This window comes from Pelophylax lessonae (assembly GCF_965119305.1).
Source record: "Pelophylax lessonae genome assembly, chromosome: 3".
Classification (NCBI taxonomy): Eukaryota; Metazoa; Chordata; class Amphibia; order Anura; family Ranidae; genus Pelophylax; species Pelophylax lessonae.
This window is the reverse complement of record NC_138770.1, coordinates 345,663,956-345,684,754: the sequence shown is the minus strand read 5'-3', so window position 1 is coordinate 345,684,754 and position 20,799 is coordinate 345,663,956. Positions and strand designations below refer to the sequence as shown.

The 20,799-nt window shown below is 40.1% G+C and overlaps 1 protein-coding gene across 1 annotated transcript in view; it reads right to left on the bottom strand.

Moving 5' to 3' along the window:
* The window catches only part of OGFRL1 (opioid growth factor receptor like 1), a 54,740-nt gene that overhangs the window by 16,659 nt on the left and 17,282 nt on the right, over nucleotides 1-20,799 (bottom strand). Inside the window, exons 3-5 of the mRNA XM_082250884.1 lie at nucleotides 11,617-11,706; nucleotides 4,636-4,717; nucleotides 209-287 (exon numbers count right to left, since the gene is read on the bottom strand). Of these exons, the coding sequence (XP_082107010.1) occupies nucleotides 209-287; nucleotides 4,636-4,717; nucleotides 11,617-11,706 (251 nt within the window). The remainder of the gene's footprint in view (nucleotides 1-208; nucleotides 288-4,635; nucleotides 4,718-11,616; nucleotides 11,707-20,799) is intronic.

Genomic DNA, 20,799 nt, shown 5'->3' with positions numbered 1-20,799 from the left:
TTAAAATTCTGACCAATGAAATAAAAAAGCTCCCAAACTCCAAACTGTGTTAAACTCTGCTCATGCCACCTAAACTGTATTGAAATAATGCAGCTTAGGTGAGTTTATAATCGCGATTTTCTCCTGTCAGGATAAACAGCGTTTACAAGAAACCAATGTGCATGAGGCCTAACAGGCATCCATTGTGAGAGCTGGCACCAACACTTACCATTGTATATACGTATGATTATGTTCCAATTTATCATAGTCTGAATTCCATTTGTTCAGAATGTCTTCAATGTATACTCCTAAATGAAAACAAAGCAGCATTCATAGAGCAGAAACAAACATTTACAAAAAATCAGTCATAAGCAGTAACCATTACTAATTGTAGTAAACACTTAGGCTGTATTCACACTTGAGCGTAGCGTTTTCGCGTGTTTTTTACCGTGATTTTCAGGCGTTTTTTTCAGGTGTTTTTGGAGGCAGGCATTGACATCTATCAAAAACGCTGGTAATCAGCCCAAAAAGAAACTCATGTACTTTTTTCAGCTACAGGCGTTTTGCAAAACGCTCAGATGTGAACAGGGGCCATTTAAATGAATGGGGTTTTACTTGTTGGGCGTTTTGGAACTTTTTTTTTTTAGCTTTTTTGGAGCTGAAAAACGCTCAAAAACGCCCAGGTGTGAATGGAGCCTCAAAGCAGTATTAAACCCAAAAACAACAATGTATAAAATTACAGCACACCGATTCTTAGATGTGGTGGCTGCAACAGTTTTCTTTTTTCTAGGTTTTTCTTTCCTTTAGTTGCAACTGGTGATCCTGTCAGTAAGTCTGGTATTTTTCCAATTTCCTTTGACAGACCAAGCTGTACAAATAAACTAGCATTTAGCCCGGTTCACATTTGTGCGGCTGCGGAGATCGCTTGTAATTCGGAGCGCACTGCTCCTTCATTACATGCGATCTCCTACACTACACTTTGTATGGCTGAAATTCGCACTGCACCTGCAGCAAAGACGCACAGGAGGCATTTTTTCAGCCGCATCAGGATCGGATCGCACAGTGGTTCACACTTGTGTGATCCGATCCTGTGCGAACTGTCAGATCGCACTGCGATATGCGATCAAACTGGGGGTGTCGTTAACATTTAATTGACACCCCCTGCGTATAGCATATGGCAGTGTGAACTGCCTCTTGTGCGGATGCGATGCAGGAACAGGCTGCGAATTTGCAGGCTTCCCGCATCGCACAAGTGTGAACCGGCCCTTAGAGGGTTGAGACAAACCATTTACCATGGTAATGATAATTTTTTATTAATTTATGTAAAAAAGGAATTTAACTTTAATTTGTTAGCCAAGTCCATCTAAATCTGCTAGTCTAAAGCTGGCTATAGATGCATCAAAATTCAGTCAGTTCAGCAGGAACCAGCTGAATTTCAATCCATGTAGGGCCATTCCTGTTCATTAAAGGTTGATCTATTGACGGACTTGACATGAAAAGCTGGAAAATTTCAGTTTGATCAGCACTGCAGCCAATAGGCTGTAGCACTGATCTGTGTATTCTAACAGTGGGGAGGCAGGGGAGTCTCCCTGCTGTCAGAATACAAAGACACAGGGGGTGATTTACTAAAACTGGGGTACACAGAATATGGTGCAGCTGTGTATAGTAACCAATAAGCTTGTAGGTTTTATTGTCAAAGCTTAACTGAACACGTTAGAAGTTGCATCAGGTTCTGTATACTCCAGTTTTAGTAAATTCCCAAAATGGTGTGGAGGATTCCCTCATCCATACTAAATGTGTGGATGGGGGGAATTGGGTCAGTTTTTTTTTTCATTCGACTGGCTGGATAAAAAAAAACAAAAAAAAAAAAAAAAAACGATTCACATATGTCTTCCCTTGGGTACAATGAAGTGAAATGGAGGTCTTGGTGGTCTGCCCTGGGAGTCTGGTGGGTAAAGTGAGAAGACCCGCTGGTGATACAGACATTTCCCTTTCTGAGGTTGGAGAGGATCAAGCAGAATATAACCAGGATAGTGTGGAGATTATCCACAAAAGTGCATTCAGACAATTATTAATTAAGGGTCCATTTCTTTGAGTGAGAACTTTAGGGGAAGAGGCACAAGCAAACACTAGTGTGCGTTTTTTTCTTTGGAAGGAAGTGGCCACAGAATATATACAATAATATATTTCTGTTGAGTTTGTCTTGCACTTTAATATTAAATAATTTGGAAATTAAGTTTTGTGTTTGCACAAAATGGCATTTTTACAATTAAATGCATTCCTAGCACAAAATGACATAAGGTTCATACTGATGCACTTTATTAGAGTGTTAAGTTACATATAATTCATTTATGGATAATTCATTTAGCACTTTATGATAAAAGGGCCTTTTTTATTTTTTTGAATAAATTATTATGTTTATATATATATATATATATATATATATATATATATATATATATATATATATATATATATATATATATATATATAATATATTATATATTAGATTATATATTAGATTATATATAATATGTATTCTGTTGAGTTTTTTTAACCACTTGCCGACCAGCCGCTGTACTTATATGGCAGGTCACCTCTGTCCCGCGAAACGACGTACCTGTACGTCGCTTCGTAAGACAGCTAGTGGGGCAGTGGGAGAGCGCAAGGAGGAGCCAATCATCAGGTCCGGTGGACCCACTCCCCGTGGAGACAGAACGGCGGTCTACCGATGTAAACACAGCAGACCGCTGTTCTGTCAGTGATGAACACAGGGATCCTGTGTTCCTCCTATTTAGGAACACAGGTCTCTGGGTTCATTCAGCAAGCCCATCCCCCACACAGTTAGAAAGCACCCCCTAGGGACACATTCAACCCTTTGATCATCCCTGGCGTTAACCCCTTCCCTGCCAGTGTCATTAGTACAGTAACAGTGCATATTTTTAGCACTGATTACTGTAGTAATGTAACTGGTCCCCAAAAATCACTGATCGCCGTCATTACTAGTAAAATAAATAAATAAATAAATAAAAAATGGCATAAATCTTTCCCCTAGTTTGTAGACGCGATCAATTTTGCACAAATCAATCAACTATACACTTATTTTTTTTTCTTACAAAAAATATGTAGCAGAATACATATTGGCTTAAAATGATGAAAAATTTAGATTTTCAATTTTTTCATTGGGAATATTTTATAGCAGAAGGTAGAAAATATTGTTTTTTTTTTTTTTCAATTGTCACTCTTTTTTTTGTTTATAGCGCAAAAAAAAAAAAAAAAAAAAAGAGGAGGTTATCAAATACCACCAAAAAAAGCCCTACTTGTGGGAAAAAAAGAAAAAAGGACATCAATTTTATTTGGGTACAGCTTTGCACGACCAATTGTCAGTTAAAGTAACGCAGTGCCGTATCGCAAAAAATGGCCCGGTCATTAAGGGGGTAAATCCTTCTGGTCCAGAAGTGGTTAAATTCCATTTATATATTTCACTTTAAGAAGAATGTGATGTGACTATATAGGGTAATTTATATTGTTCATGCTTTACTGGGTTATTAGCACAATTAAATAAGGACTTAAAGGAGAAGTATAGCCAAACGAGGTGAATGTTGATTATTCAGCATTATGATTTGTTAGTTTAAGGTTCTAGGCTGTGCTGCAATACTGCCTGCACTTTTTAAATGTAAGTGATTCTACCATTTAAATTCTTCATTAAAAATCAGAAATTTAAAAAATTCAGCAGCTGAACAGCACTCCATCTCCTGTTTTCAATGGAAAAATACAGCAATAGCACAGTAAGGGACCTGCAGCTGATGAATCTCCATTCACTGGTCTCATCATAGTTCCCGATCACAGCCTATAAAGCTCTCACTCAAGGTAAGGACCCATATACACAGATATTGTTTAATCTGACATTGTAATCCAAACACTAGTCTAAAGGGCTTTAGATACAGAGAGTTGTTATCAAAAACATTTTACACTTTTTTCTTTATTATCTTCAAGGTTAAAAAAAAAAGGTTCATTAGTATGTTTTCTTTTTCTTTTTGTCTAATCAGGTGAACAATAAATATTGAAAATTCATATTTCATGCTTTTTTCCAGCCAACCAATTGTACGGCATGCATCTAGACATGACCTGTCTATTCTTAGCTGCTTTGTCCGTTTACAGAGCTCAATAAATAAAGCTGAAGTTTACATACATACATACATACCTGTATATGCCATAGAATTGACTCATACCCACTTCCTAACTTTTTGTGACTGCTTTGACTGCACTAGGTTGTAGGAAAGAAAGCCTGAACATAGGTTTCTGCTGTGTCTTCCCTTTATCAGAACCTATAATGTCCTGTGTCACCAGTGCCATTAGTACACCCTGTATTAAATGCGCATATATGGTATATAATATAAATATTTTATATAAATAATAAGTTAAAAAAAAACTTTTTAAAAACATATAAAAATAAAATGCCACTGACCCAAAACCTTTAAAGTTTTACATTTAAAAATACTGAGTTGATTTGATAACATCCTTAAAGTGAACTACTACTCAACTGAACTCTACAGTGATGCCCTTTTAGGATTTATAATACAAATGCAACTGTCTAATTCTAGTCCCTTCATGCTGATTATTATGCATGTAAACTTAATTCCAGCATTAACATACCATCAGGCTTAAAAGGGATCTTGTTCATGTAAAATCTGAGATTGCACAAGTCATTTTGATAACGTAGATCTTTAATATTCTGCTGGAAAACAAAGAAAAATACCTGGTGATAATTTGCCAGAAACTGAAGTAGTGAAAATAATAATAATAGAGATCATTGCAGTACTAAAGCTGGTCATACAATAGTAGATTTCTAAATGAACATACATACGAAAATTTGAACATTCGTACAAACATTCTTAGTACAAATGATGATTTGATGAACGTTGTTCAAAAGTACCTAAAGAGGAAGTAAAGCCCTCTTCTTTAATTGTACCTACAGGTAAGCCAATAATAAGGCTTACCTGTAGGTACGGTGAATATCTCCTAAATTTGCACAGTTTAGGAGATATTCTGAGTGAATGCAGCCGATGAGGTCATCGGTGCATGCGCTCTGAAGGTTTGGCTTATCCTGCCAGGACCTTCAGACCCAAATGGCAGCTCCGGCACGGGAATGATGTGATCGTAGCCACTCACAGCTCCGGAGCCCACGATGAACCCGGAAGAAACACTGCAGAAGATGTCAGCCATCTCAGTGGTGTGTGGGTGCCGCTGAGACAGCTTCCTTCTAAGGCAGGGGTGTCCAACCTGCGGCCCTCCAGATGTTTCAGGACTACATCTCCCATACTCTTTTGCCAACCTCTTAGATGACAAAGTATTATGGGAGATGTAGTCCTGCAACATCTGGAGGGCTGCAGGTTGGACGCCTCTGTTCTAAGGTAAGTATTTCATAATGAGCTACTATGCGATGCATACTATGCCAGCCATCCAGTTGTGACAAAGAGAGTGGACCATTTTTTTTAATGAGTATTTTCCATTAAAATAAATCTGTGTGATTTATGTGCTGAGCTATGTAGGTTACTGTTTGAAAATCCATGTATTTGCCTTGTACTCCTCTCACAGCCCTATTATCCTTATTTTTGTTTAAACTGCACTGTTCTGTTACAACTTTAGGAAAAATCACTATGAGGTTTTCGTAGCAATTCACAATTCAATAAACATGGACAGTTCTTTGTGAATGTTGCATACATTTTCATCAAATATAAGACAATTTTCACACGGTCGATATAATACAAAACCCTAGAGACAGACTACCCGGGAAGCAAAAAGGGGTTACTATGGTATCAGAAAGGCCATATTAGGGTTATATTCACACGGTCATAAAAATGTTACTGAAGATAAAACATTTCAGCCTAATGACCAGCAAAATACTTGTGTATACAGTAGATGCATTAAAAATGCGCAATGACAAGCGTACATAACTTGCTTTTATAATAATTTTTTTTCCCCCCTTTGTTAAGACTTTATTTACGCATGTACAAATGCACATAAATGTATTTATAGGCATAAATGCTTAAATCACATGTTCTTAGAGTCAGATATTTGGATGCTGTGTTATGGATCTGAAATCAGCTCATGTTTACTCACATGTGTGAATTGCTCTATGCAAAACAATGCAGCTGTGTTCAGACCTATAACTAAAAAACACTTATATACAGTAGGGTTTTTTTTACGGGCATGTGAATGAAGCCTAAGGCTGGCCATACATTATACAATTTTCTTCCAATTTTCTGTACAATTTTCTTTAGATTTACCTTCAACTACAATTGAAAGTGTTGTTTAGTTTTGACCTCATATTATATGGTTTTTGGTAACTAATAGAAAATTGTACAAGAAAATTGAACATGTACGGCCAGCCTAAAGCTGGCCATACACTGTGCAAATTTCCTTCCAGGAGAAGACAGAGTTTATTGCTAGTGGCTATAGCAGCCGCTAGTGATAATCGCATGAAAATGCGGCAGGCTGGTTGTACCCAAGTTGATAGATCGATCAACTTGGTACATTCAGCATGCCCATTAAAGATTCTAATCTCGACTGGTTCAGCAGGAACTGGCCGAGATTCGAACTGTGTATGGTCAGCCTAAGTGTAAAATATATTTAGTAATTACCATGACGTGGGGAATTTCTTAGGTGCATGCCTACGTAAATAGCATGTGGTAGCAGTTGTCAAACAGGAGCAAATATGTGCAAATTCATTCCAAAAACTGCTGTTCTTAAACACACTCTAATCTCTAACTATGGGAAATATTACAGTAGCCTAAAGTGTAGCTTTTGGTACTGTCCCCCATCCATAGCACCCCCTTGCAGGAAGGGTCCTTCCTCAGCGCTAAGACTGTCAGGCAGAATGGAAATGCCTTGGTGCCATTGGGCAATATGGAAACCTCAAGAGGAGAAAGAGAATCACAGGGATTAATTGACTAAAACCGAAGACTGCATAATCTGGTGCAGCTGTGCATGGTAGCCAATCAGCTTCTAACTTCAGTTTGTTCAATTAAGCTTTGACAATAAAACCTGGAAGCTGATTGGTTTCTCTGCAGAGCTGCACCAGATTTTGCACTCCCCTGTTTTAGTAAATTAACCCCACAGTCTCCACAGAAGAAAAAAAAAAAAAAGACAGGGGCTGAGACTTAGGCGTATGCAGGGGGTGTGCCTGGACACACCCTAATAAACCTGTACGGTGCAGATTCCCCCTGCTAATATTTCACCGAAGCCCACAACAGAGCTCCCCAAATTTTTTTAACCACTTGCCGACTGCCTAACGCCGATCTACGTCGGCAGTCAGCCCCTCACAGGCAAAGTGACGTAGGGCTACGTCACTAGCTTGTGAGGGTCTAGGGAGCGAGCGCGCGCCCCCGGAGGCGCGCTCCCGCTCCCGCGTGGTCACGGACCCCCCCGCGCGTGTGACCGGCGGACCCGATGTCCGCCGGTCACTCGGCGATCGGCGGGGGAGAGGGAGAATGTCAGGCAGCTTGTGTAAACAAGCCACCTGTCATTCTCCTTGCTGTTAGGATACTGATCACTCGGATTTAGTATGTAGATCCGTTGATCAGTGTCCATACAGCTCAAGCCCCAGCCAATCACAGTAGAAAGCACGCCCCTAGGGATACACACAGCCCCTCCCTCCCAAATAAAGTTAACCCCTTCACTACCAGTGTATTTTTTACAGTAACAGTGCATATATATAGCACTGATTACTGTAGAAATGTCACTGGTAACCCCAAAAGTGTCAAAAATGTCAGTCAACGGTCCGATCTGTCCGCCCCAATGTCGCAGTACCGCAAAAAAAAATCGCAGATCGCCGCCATTACACGTTAAAAAAAAACAACAAAAATGACAGAAATCTTTCCCTTTGTTAGTAAACGCGATAACTTTTGCGCAAACCAATCAAAATACGCTTTTTGCGATTTTTTTTACCAAACATAGGTAGCATAAAACAAATTGGCTGAAAAAGTAAAAAAATTTTGATTTTTAAATTTTTTTTTGGGGAATTTCATATAAAAAAAATGTGAAAAATATTGCTATTTTTGCAAAATCGACGCTCTTTTTTTGTTTATAGCGCGTGATCAAAAAATCGCACAGGTGATCAAATACCACCAAAAGAAAGCTCTGTTTGTGGGAAAAAAAGGACGCCAAATTCGTTTAGGTACAGCGTCGCACGACCGCGCAATTGTCCGTTAAAGTCACGCAGTGCCGAATCGCAAAATACCCCCTGGTCGGAATGGGGGTAAAATCTTCCGGGGCTTAAGTGGTTAAAATAATACAAAAATAAAATACTAAAATAAAAAACTACTGACACCTCCTCTGCTCTACTGACATAATCCACTGCCCTACTGATACATACCTGGTTTTAATACATTTTAAAATGTTTTTTACATTTATGTGTGTGTGTGTATATATATATCTATTTATATATATATATATATATATATATATATATATATATTAGTGATCGACCAATATAGTTTTTTTTATTGTCGATACCGATATTTTGGTCATCGCATATCGGTATCAGCCGATATTGGCTGATATTTTCGTACATTAAAAAATGTGTATTTATTTACTTTTCTTGACAGGTACTCTTGTGGAGGGATCTCTAAAAGACCCAAATCCCCCCCCCCCCCTCTGCACTTAAAAGCATTCAAAACGCCAAGTTTGGCTGTTTTGGATTCTGTAATTTTGAATTTTTGCGGCGAGTACCCGAAAGTGATGTCATCAGACCCGAATGCGGCTTTGATCAGGTCTTCTCTTCGGCGGCCATGCAGGCTGGTTGCCCGGGTCTCCCGGTAGGACGGGAGACCTGGGCGAGCTGGGGAAGGTGGCGGGAGGGGGGGGGGACGTCCCCTCCCGCTCCTTGTAATGACAGCCGAGCAGCTTCTCAGCCGCATCGGTTGTCATTATAAGACAGCCGACTGTCACGCCGGTTCCTGGGTGATGCCTCTAGCTGCAGGCATCCCCCCGGTACATGCACTTTCCCGAAATATCGGCAACTTCGGTAACCTCCGGGGCCGATTCCGATATATCGGGGAAAGTGCAGATCGGCCCTCGATATATCGGCTTTGCCGATAATCGGTCGATTCCTACTGTATATACATACACACATATGCATGCGTGCATGTTTGAACTTTGGGATGCACACCCCTAATGCAATAGGCTGTGCACACCTATGGGCTGAGATTTAAAGGGATGCAAAACTCAACGCATGTTAAAAGTGGGGAGGTTGAAGTTCTTGTTCACCCCTGAGAGGTTAGAATGCATGTTATAACAAGTCAAGAGCTGAAATTCTGAATTTTGCAAATGGACATTGATGACCTTTTATGTTTGGTTCTATTTTAACACAAAGAAGGTGTAAGGGTAATCCCAAAACTCACAGGTTTCAATAACATTTTGACTGTTGAAGCCAGATTGAAAATTATATTTATTTAGACAAACATGTAGATAGGAAGCCATGTTTGGAGAGCAAGTCAATCTTATTACATTCTGTTGGCTTAATGAACATTGCTCTCCAAACATGGCTTCCTATCTACATGTTTGTCTAAATAAATATAATTTTCAATCTGGCTTCAACAGTCAAAATGTTATTGAAACCTGTGAGTTTTGGGATTACCCTTACAAATGGTCCTTCGTAGCCGGGTAGAGAAAATCCATGGACATGGCTAAAAGAAACAGGACAACACAAGCTGGGAATTCACGTCTTCAGTAAAAGGTAAGCTAACTTTATGCTTACTGTGATTTCCCCTTGTGTTGTGCTGTTTATGTAAGTCGATGTAATGGAGAAGTACCCTTCAAAAAAACCTTGGCTGTTGAATTTTATCATTTTAAATTTCTTTTTTACTTTCCCTACTATCTGTTACTTATTACTGTCCTTTGCATGAGTGTGTTCTGCTGAATGTTTTGCCCTATTTCAGGAGCAATGTGTGGTTAGGTAGGATTTCTGCAGTTCCTGCGATCGGGAGACCGACCAGGTCAGGAATCGGGTCTTCGGACTCAAGATCATTCATAACGTGTGATTGATAAAGTACTATATGTGGTGGGGCCCTGGTTTATTGCCAAGGGTGATGGGCTGCTTAAAAAACAGCACTGCTTGAAGCTTTAGTACTAGAATGATTGAGAAAACTGTCTTCCCGTTCTCTTCTGCGTGATTCTTCATAAAATCACACAATAAGCAGGAGTACTGTCTTCTCTATTTCACAACAGTGCCTATAAACTGAAGTGGAAGACTTTTTAGGAAAGCACAACTATCAGGTTATATACTCTCTCTCTCTCTCTCTCTCTCACAGATTCAACATTTATCCTATTATACTGCACCATTTTTTGGAATATGTTTTGCTGTGTGTCCTGCATATGAGTGGTTGATTGCTGAAAATGGAGTGCTTTTTACATTCTTGAACTATTTTAATACTCAACACCCTAATTAATTTGTGTGCCTGTCAGTCTGTGTGGCTGATTTATACCTTATAGTCTGGTATAGATCCTGGGCAAGGATTGGGCCAGATATATAGTTCCTGCTATTACCTAGGTACTTTTGTGTCTGTGTGACTTGGGGACCTGGTAATAGATTAATTCTTCAGGAAGTCTCATCACCGTGTGAGATGGGGAATTGTACCACCGTGTACACCTCAAATGAGGATCTGTGTGATCCCACTGTGATATTGCCCATCAGTCTGTGTGACTGAGTTGTAGCAGGAACAGTTCGTTCCCTGAAGAAATGGAACTAAGGCACACAGGGGTTTTGTACCCCTAGAACCCCAAGTTCTCCAAAGAATGTAAAAAGTACGATCCAAGTGTTTTCAAAAGAAGCAAAAGCAGGCACTAGATAAATGGATAAATGCAAGTGAACAGTGTGAAAACATGGTGAAGAGGAGATTGAGGGGAACCAATGAGAAATTTGTATGATTACAGATGTAAAGAACCTAATAATAATAATATTGCTGAAATAACTGTAGGCACATTGAACTACCACCTAGATCGCTTATAATGACCTATAGTATAGGTATAGATTATACCCTACTGTACACAAAAAAAAAAAAACATTTGTACAGAAAATTGTAAGAAAATTGTAAGAAAATTGTATCGTGTATGGGCAACCTTAGTCGTGTAGAGGTGTGTGAGATTAATGGATTTGTGATTAAGCAGATATATTGGATTTATCTTGTGTGAGAAGTCATATTTTAGAGCAGCTGTTGTGTTCAGCCCTTCATTTGCAAGATTGCCATTTCAAGTCTTTAAAGATTTGTTCAAGGGACTAAACTGGAAGTCACACATCTATGTGAATGGCCGTCCGCATACCAAAAGACTCCAAGATGTCATCAGATGGGACTTCAAAAGAAATTAGATAGCTAGGTGCCACCCATTGTAGTGTATAAAAGTGTATTACAAACCCTAGCCAGTTAGAGCAATGTTCATTAAGCCAACAGAATGTAATAAGATTGACTTGCTCTCCAAACATGGCTTCCTATCTACATGTTTGTCTAAATAAATATAATTTTCAATCTGGCTTCAACAGTCAAAATGTTATTGAAACCTGTGAGTTTTGGGATTACCCTTACAAAGGCACTTAGAAAAAAGAATGAACAGAGGAAAAGGATATCATAGAAATCTTACTGGGTATTGGTGTCGATACTTGTACAAATCTCTTGCTGCATAAAAGCTTCTCTTTGGTTTGATGTTCTGTTCTGATGCATTGCTGTCATTCTGAAAAAAAAAAAAAAAAAACAGATTGAAAGATTAAAAGCATAGTAATAAAAAACCCCTTAGATTTCACTGTGGGAAAGCAACACATTTACCTAAAGGTTTAAATATGGTTTCCCATTGAAGAAAATATACACAGATCATTATCATTAAACACAATATTCCCCATATGTCTACTGAACTGGTTTTCTGTACGGGAGTTCTCATTATATGTGTGTCTTCCTATTCAAATTGAAAACAGTGGGATCTGTCTGATCCCTCATGGTGTTAGACTGAATGACTCAGAATAATGCAAATGACACAGGTACATTGTGGAAAGCAGGAGTGTGGTGAGATCTGTCTAGGGAACAATTAGTATCTTTCCCAAGGGCAGTCTTTAAGTGCAGTGCTATACAAACATTTCCTGTACCCTGCTGTCTACCTGATGGCTCACAACAGTATAAAGTCCAAAAGTAGAGGCTTACATCTGTACCCTGTCTCTTGTGCTGGGGGGCCTCATCAACACTGTTCCCCAATGTAATAGGCACACAGCTTAGATTACGCAACACACTAAATAATACATGCTTGTATAAATCAAGAGGATACAAGTACTGACATTCCTGACCTCTCCTTTTGAAAATGCTAGCTTCCTGGCTGTCATGCTACTCCAATGGCTTCAATACTTTGAGGCACTGACAAGGAACATGTAGGTTAGGAGTTCTGCCTTCACTCCTAACCTGTGAGCCTTTTCCGGGGTTAAGGAAACTATTAAAGTCACATAAAGCCAGGTAATTAGTATTTTTAGAAGGAAGACAACAAGGGCGGCCCCCGTGAATATATAAATAACAACTAAATCTAACCCGTAACTTAGCCACTGAAGGTATTTCTTTAACATTAACCAATACTTATACTTATCCCATAAACTTCTTCCTTAACCTAAACCCAACATTTAAACTAAATGTCAGCTTTTGTTAAAGCATAACTAAAGGCAAAACTTTTTTTTTCCATTTTGGATGGAGTGGAGAGAGATTAGAACCCCTGGCAGTTTTTATTGCTATCTGTATCCCCCTTATGGACATTTACCCTCTCTATTTGTCCTATTTACCATGATCATTGAAAGTGAAAGTAAAAGAAATTCCCAAATTTTGGGTTGTCCCCAGAAAAGTAATAGGAGGGAAATGTTCCAATGGAGACATTAGTTCTGGTAACCTGGGGGTCCCCAAGGAATTCCCTTTGTAGGGATTTCCTCTCATTTCCTGTTTGGCTATAGGGCAGGAAGTGAAGAAGGGAAATCTATGCAATGGGATACAGATGGCAAAAAAATATCTGACAGGGGCTATAACCCTCCCTTACTCTATCCAAAGTGAAAACAAAATGCCTATAGTTCTACTTTAACTAACAAATACATTAAAAAATATCTGTACTTTAGTCAAATGTGCCAAATTCTGAGTGGCACAAATTTCATGTGAAAAACTACTGATTCAGTACAGTAATGTATTACACATTTTTTTAAAAACTATGCTAGTAGCATTGTTTCCATATTTTTTTTATTGTATTTTTGATTTTACATTCATTTTTTTTAGATGTATGGAGGGTCCCATCATTAACATGTATGGGGTGTGAGCAAAGCCAAAATAATGCACATGAAGTTCAACTATAGCAGATATAATTACCAATAGAAAACTATTGAATAAAAAATAATTAATACTACAAAATAAAGTTGTACAGTAAAAAAATATTTTCAAAATCCTTTTTGCATTCTTCACAGACTCGCTCACAACTGATTTGTAGGAATGAGCAAAGTGCAAGCACAATAGATGGCGGGGATACTTATATCTTTTGAAATAAAAAAGAAAGAACAAAAAACATTGTGTCCTTTTTTTCCCTTTTGCTCCATACACATTTTCTTTTGTACATGCTTCTACACAGTTTATGAAGGCATATGCTTTAAAGAAATTAGGATTTTAGGGTTGCTGACATTGAAAAAGCCAAATATGTCAACAACACAACTAATAAGCTGAATTTTATCATAAAGGTGCACTCATGCTATAAATGCTTAGCCAGTTTATTGGAATGCATCTATGATTTACGCTACAAAAGCACAGTTCTCTTTCGTATATATATATAAATCCTTCATGGTATATTAAATGAGTCACTCTATCCCCTGAGACTAGCAGAAGTTGAAATGATAAGTAAAAAAATACAGCTTAACACAGAGAAATTTCTGATAAGAATATATAGACTTGCATATGCTGCAAGGAAATCTGCTTCATATGTCGCATTTGTTACAATAAATCAAACCGCTATTAGACATGAGCTTGAGGCATTAACTCCACAAGTTTAAACGTTTAATTGAACACCTTAAAGCATAACTCCACAGACGCTTCTACTAAAAACATACAAGATTAGCATATATTCTAATTATTAAGGATTCTTTCCAAGTATTTTACTGACAGTTTATATGTTGTATCTAGGGCTTTCCCCCAGGGAGCTTGTGCTCAACTGCTGAAAGCATATAAGCAAATATATGTTAAAGGGGGTTTTCACTTTCAGCTACATAGTGGAAAACCATTTGACTTTTCTTGCCTGGCAGCATAGATAGCAATCAGCAGTTCTCAGCCAGCTGCAGGGCTCCCGTCCGTTTCCTGGCTTTCTTTAGCTCTGTTGTAAGCCAACAGTTCCTGCCAAACTTGCATGTCATTCAACCTATTGGCTACAATACTAAATACACATATTTTTTTACTAGATATTAAAATTTAAATACGTAAATGTTAAAATGGTATTAAACCCGAAAGCAAACATTTATTATATTGCAGCTTACTAATTCTTAGATGCGATGGCTATATTCATTTTCATTTCTTTCTTTTTCCCATTTTCCTCTGGGGATCCAGCCAGCAAGTCTATCTTTCAAAAGCCAAGCTTTCCAGCAGAATGTATCAGTTTATAGGGATTAGACACACTGATAATTAGTGATGGACGATTTGCGAACGCGTTTGCGCAAACTCGCTCAAATGTTCGCAAACTGCAGGTTCGCGGCGGGTCCCATTCATTTTAAAGGCAGGCGAACATGAAAAACCTCCAGGTCTTATTTGCAGCCATAAAATACTTACTAGCTGTAGTGGGCAGTAAAAGTTATATACCTTCCCTGCCTGTGTTTGCTAGACCACGTGTCTGTGGTCAGATGTATATTGGCACCGACACTGTGTGCCAGAGATACATTCAGTTGCCGCTGAACATGGCCATATAGCTCTGGAATGCCCTTCTGCGAGAAATATTTCCTTCCTGGGACCTTCCATTGTGGTGTTCCAATGGCCACACATTTTCGAAAAGGCCATTCGAGTCCACCAGTTTATATGGCAGTAGTTGGCGGGCTATCAGTTCCGACAAGCCAGCGGTCAACCGTTGGGCAAGAGGGTTATCCGGCGTCATAATTTTTTTTTACGCTCTAACATTTGGGCCATGGAAGCCTGCCTTTTTCCAGAAAAACGTGAGGACGGCGTGATGGAAGGTGGAGTGGAGGACAATTGTGAGGAGAGAGAAGGAGAAGAGGCTGGACGGTGAGATCCTGGCATGTGGCTTTGTGGGTTCTGACGGCGTTGCTACCACTGGGCTCGGTGATAGGAGTCCAGGTGTCTTCTTAAGTCCCTAGGTGAGTGTTGGGCTTACCGTGACTTATGCGTAGACTGCAAAGGCTGCAGATGGCAACACTATTGTCAGCAGTGGATGCGTTAAAAAAAGCCCACACTGCGGAGCCATGTGTCGGTGTCCTGGGAGCGCCAGATCTGACCGTACATGGTTGATGGCTCGCTCCTGCTATATTAGCAGTCTAGTTTGTCCCTCCTGTGCAATGTAAGTTTGGCCTGCTTCTCCTCCCTATCTGCTGGTTCATCTCTCCCTCTGAACTCCCCTCCTTTTCCTCTCTTGTGGGCACCCACGTGACGTCCATAGACACGTCATCATCCACGTCACCTTCCCCACCGCTAACATTAGAGATCTCGGAGTAGGCTGCAACAGTGGGGACCAACCTCCTTGGGCTGATCTGGGTACTGTCGTCAGACTGCTGAGTGGCGGCTGTTTCTACCTCCTCTTCCTGATCTGATGACAAGAATGGCTGTGCATCGCAAATGTCTTGTGATGGATCGGAAAATAATTCCTGTGACTCAAGCGGAGGGTATATGGTGGTGGTGGTGTTGGTGGTGGTGTCTTTGGAGGTGCACACAGCAGAGAGTGAAGAGGGTGCAGATAGAGTGGATGAGGAGGGTGCAGAAGAGGAAGGCTGAGTGAGCCACTCAACCAAGTCTGGTGCGTCCTTTGACGTAATCAAATGCACCTTCTGCAACTTCCCAATTTGGCCCTGGCCTGGTGCTCCTGCCCTACCCCTACCACCCCTGCGGAAGGGCCTGCCTCTTCCTCTGCCTGTCATTTTTTAAATGACCCTGTGACAAAAGTCTCTAGAGAAGCGCAGTATATGTGGAAGAAGGTATATAACACCCCGCTTCAATCTGTCGTTTTGGGGGGCCACTGGTCTATCACACCAGTTATAATACTTTTTTTCCAGTAATGTTTGTCACTGTGTGTAGCAGAGGGAACGCAGCAAAACAGGCAAAATTTCTGCAGTACCCAAATACACTATTATGAAAGTATATTGTTATACAACACCCCGCTTCAATCTGTCGTTTTGGGGGGGCACTGGTATATCACACCAGTTATAATACCTTTTTTCCAGTAACATTTGTCACTGTGTGTAGCAGAGGGAATGCAGCAAGACAGAAAAAAAAAAATTCTGCAGTACCCAAATACACCATTATGAAAGTATATATAACACCCGGCTTCAATCTGTCATTTTTGGGGGGGCGACTGGTATATCACACCAGTTACAATACTTTTTTCTAATTGCGTTTGTCACTCTTTGTAGTTGTAGTATCGCTGCAGAACTGCTCACCAGTCACAATGCTGCACAATACAAATCCACTATAATATGCTTTCTATATTAGAAAGTATATTATAAGTGTATTACACCCCTATATACTGCACAGAAAACAATAGTAGACCTATACCAGTCCTTAAAGGACTTTTGTGGACCTATTAGCTAGCGATTTGTGTCACTAACAGTCTGTCCCTACTGCACACAGCAACCTGTCCCTACACTGACAAAAGACAGAATGTAAAATGGCAGCCAGATCAGGTCTATTTATAAGGTAGGGGGTATGTCCCATGTGCTGAAATGTCTCAATTGGCTGTCCTGTACCAACTGATGGATGGGTCATGGGACAAAGTTCTTCACAATGTAAAAGAATATGGCGGTCGCGAATATCGCCATATGTTCACATATTCGGCGAACAGCGAACGAGCAAAGTTTGCCGTGAACCGACCACTGGGCGAACCTCAAGGCCATCTCTACTGACAATGTTGCTGTCTGTAATGCCTCCTGTGTTCATTCATTCAGAGTGGTAGAACTCGAATACAGGAGATGTGTTACTGTTCAGATCACCAGGTGAAAACAGAGGGGAAAAAATCCAAAGAAAATAGATGCAGGCACTACAATAACAGTAAGCTGTAATATACTACATTTTTGGTTTTGGGTTTAATACCACTTTAAAGTATTTTTTTATTTTTGCCAAATAAGAACATTTATATGCTATTGCTGTTTCATAAATCTTCATCTCAAACTGCTCACACTTCCCAACTCCAGGTTCATGGATGCCCTCCTCTCCTCCTTCACAGTAGTCATTAACAGCAGCCCCTGAGTCAGCATGGCTTTGGCTCGTCTTGGGAACGTTGTAGTTGTAGTTCTAAACTGGAGCACTTTTTAGTAGATCCACAAGAAACTGTCTAATCTGATTGTAACAGGAAATATATTGGGCTTAAAATGGGAATAATCGCCACTTTGGGAGACTTCCTGTTGTGTCTCTAGAAGAGAAGTAGAAGGAAATTTCCTCAGTGGTACACAGGAAGCAAATATATAATCTTGTTGGGGTTTTGGCTACATGTACACTTTTACATTCACAAACTGGAAGAGAGAATTTCTTTAGAGATTTTTGTAAAGCTTGCAGAAAACTCTGCAAATGGTTTGCAAAGGTTGCTGTACACACTTGCTTTTATACAAGCCGAAGCCCAAAACCAAAACGTTTATGGGTTTTAGTTGGCCTATGGTGATATGGGTAATAAATGGCTTTTCTGTTTAACCTTCAACAGTATTTGGAAGTTTAACCCTCTGAGCAAGATGAAAATTGCCATTATTTACCATCAGACTAAGTTGCACATGGTTTCAGGATTCAGTTTGTTGCACCATTTCACTCAAAGATCACTTACTGTAACTTTATTGCAGTTAGTTGGAACATGAGAAGTGGATTTTAGCTAAACCCACATGATGCCTGAACAAAAATAGTGCTTTTGGGGAGAAGTGAAGATGACTGCATCCCGCAAGCGTTACATTGTCATTCTATCTCATCTGCATGCATGTGTCATGAAAATATGTATTGGATGCAAGGTCCATAAGTTTCCACAGCATATGCACATTACAGGTGTGATAAACACTAAAAAGGGAAATGCTTTATTTATTCCTCTATTAATGTTTATCCTTTTCAAAGGCACAAAAGTTCTACCATATACAATGGATCAAATATTTCTTGGGAAATCCTGGAGAGCTTTGCATCCATTGGATTCCTGCTTTTCCTTCTTCTCTCTGGTATGCAATACTCATACATATAGGGGTCCAAAACTGGATAGTGCAAAATCTGGTGCAGCTATGCATAAAAAACAATCAGCTTCCAGGTTTTTTTGTCAAAGCTTTAATGGAACAAGCTGAAGTTAGAAGCTGATTGGCTACTGTAGCACCCTACAGGTAGGTGCTAGGTAAGCGTATAGTGTGCCTTGTCTGCCTAACAGCAGGGCTGTGATTTATTTAGTCAGGGTGTCATGGTTTCCAGGTTTGCCTGCTGAAGGGGGAGTCTCCCCACTGGCTCCTGTGAGAGGCTTCTCATAGGGCAGTGGAGGAAACCCAATCAGGGGACACATCCAGGCTTGTAACTACCCCAAAAAGCAGATAATGCTGCAAAGGATTCTAGGAGTGGGTATAAGTTTGTGGGTGGCGCATGACACAATGTCTTTGGTGGGAGCAGAGTCCCAGGAGGGAGAGAACGGCCGGCTGTCTCTCCTCCTGTCTGAGGATCTCGGGGTGTTGCCTGCAGATTCAGAAAGAGTGCTGAGTTGAGCTGAGGGGATCCGGTGTGCCGAGAACCTGCAGGGAGTCAGAGGGGTCCAGTCCCAGGAAAGCCTACACAGGTCGTGAGCACTGAGGATTGCCCTGGGGGTCTGCCTAAAGTTAGAGGGGACCACTCCGGTGGAGGTTCGGGGATCCAGTGCCAGCTAGTGGTGAAAGGGGGTACCTAGGTTGAGGACCCTGAAGTGACAGAGGGGGTACATAGTCAGTGGACCCTGACGAGTTCAAGGTTAAAGGGGGCGCCTACAGTTGGGCCCTGAATTGGACAGAGTGTGCCAGTTGGAAGTTACAGCATTATAGAATTCTACCACATACTACCTCAAGCCAGTTCAAGGCGGGAGGGAAGTATTCAGTGACTTTGCAGTACAACAGTGTCAGTAGTTCTACAATTCACAGTCCTGGATCTTCTGGAATTCAAGTCAAGGATTCAGCACTACTATTGAGTTACAAAGTGTTAGTGAACATTGGCTGGCACTGGCTGGCGTCAAGGAAGCGCCAACGGGCATTTTTCAGGAACAAAGTCCCAAGTGTATCTAGTGAAAGCCTAAAGGAGTATCCCATTCATTCCCTTCTCCCATCCCCTTAAAATACAATAAAAACCACAAACAAAGATGCTGGAGTGGTCAATGTCTCAGTGCTCACACCCAGGGTCACACCTCACATGCGCTGGAGAGGTAATGGGTACCGATGGCAGACCCACATCAGGCCACAGGCCTGGAAAACCTGCTACACTATCATGAATAGCGCCACCAGATTTTGCACTCTCAAGTTTTAATAAATCAACCCCACAATAATTTCCCCCAAGCAGCAATAGTTTATTTGCTTGGAACTGTACTCCTGTTACAAGATTGTAATCACTGTACTGCATCTATGTATATAAATGCTTCTTTACTGGACTATGGCCAGGGAATGTGGAGACTGAATGATCAGTTGATCAGAGTTCAAGGGAAAACCATTGGGAAAAAAATCAATAAGCTTTTTTTGAACAATGACTACCAAGATGTATCTATTTTTATAATGTGATCTGCTTTTAAGGCCCATGTTACGACCTCTAATAACCTTCAGATGAAAAAAAAAAAACACCTCCAGAGCTACTGAAAATGTATATTGTCCTTATGCATAAGAGTCAGTTTGTGGTCTCCAAAACCAGCTTGTGTCACCTCCACAGCTGTTCACGTTGCTGCTGAGTATCTGCAGAATCAGTTTGCTGTTTTGCAACTGAGTCCCATGCTTGATTCCTGTTTTTTGGTGCAACCACATTTGAACTTCAATGAGTTCTTTTCAGGTTTGAGTATTTAGACTTTTCCACACTCCCCACTGGTGGAACTATCTGAATATCTGTTCCCAGGCTCTTGTACCATTTATGACCTCCGCCTGTTTCTCCATGATTCTTGTTATCTGCCTGCCTTGACCTCTTGCCTTTTATGGTGCTCTAGTGACCATTGGATTGTTCCTTAGAAGTGGTTTTGAGATGCACCTATTGTACACTGCTAATATACAGTATATAGCATTTTTTAATATGTATTTGTATTTTATTTTATGTTTTAATTTATGTTGTGAATTTCTTCCTCTATACTATACCTGACCCCTAAAAGTTGGACATACAGTAGCAAAAAAAAAATAAAAAGAAGTCAATCCTAAATATAATTAAACTGTAATTTTTTATAATGGATGGTAGGCATTTTTCAAAGCCAATGCTCTGTGGAATCTGGTAAAGCCACACAGTATTTTACAAGAAAAATTATACATAAATGAGAGGTAGGATAGAAGTTCATCCATGAGCTTCCCACCTAATTAAACAAATAATATCTTTTTACAAACATATTTGACTAAGGCTCCATTCACACCTGGGCGTTTTCAGCTCCAAAAACGCTCAAAAGAAACGCTTCCAAAAC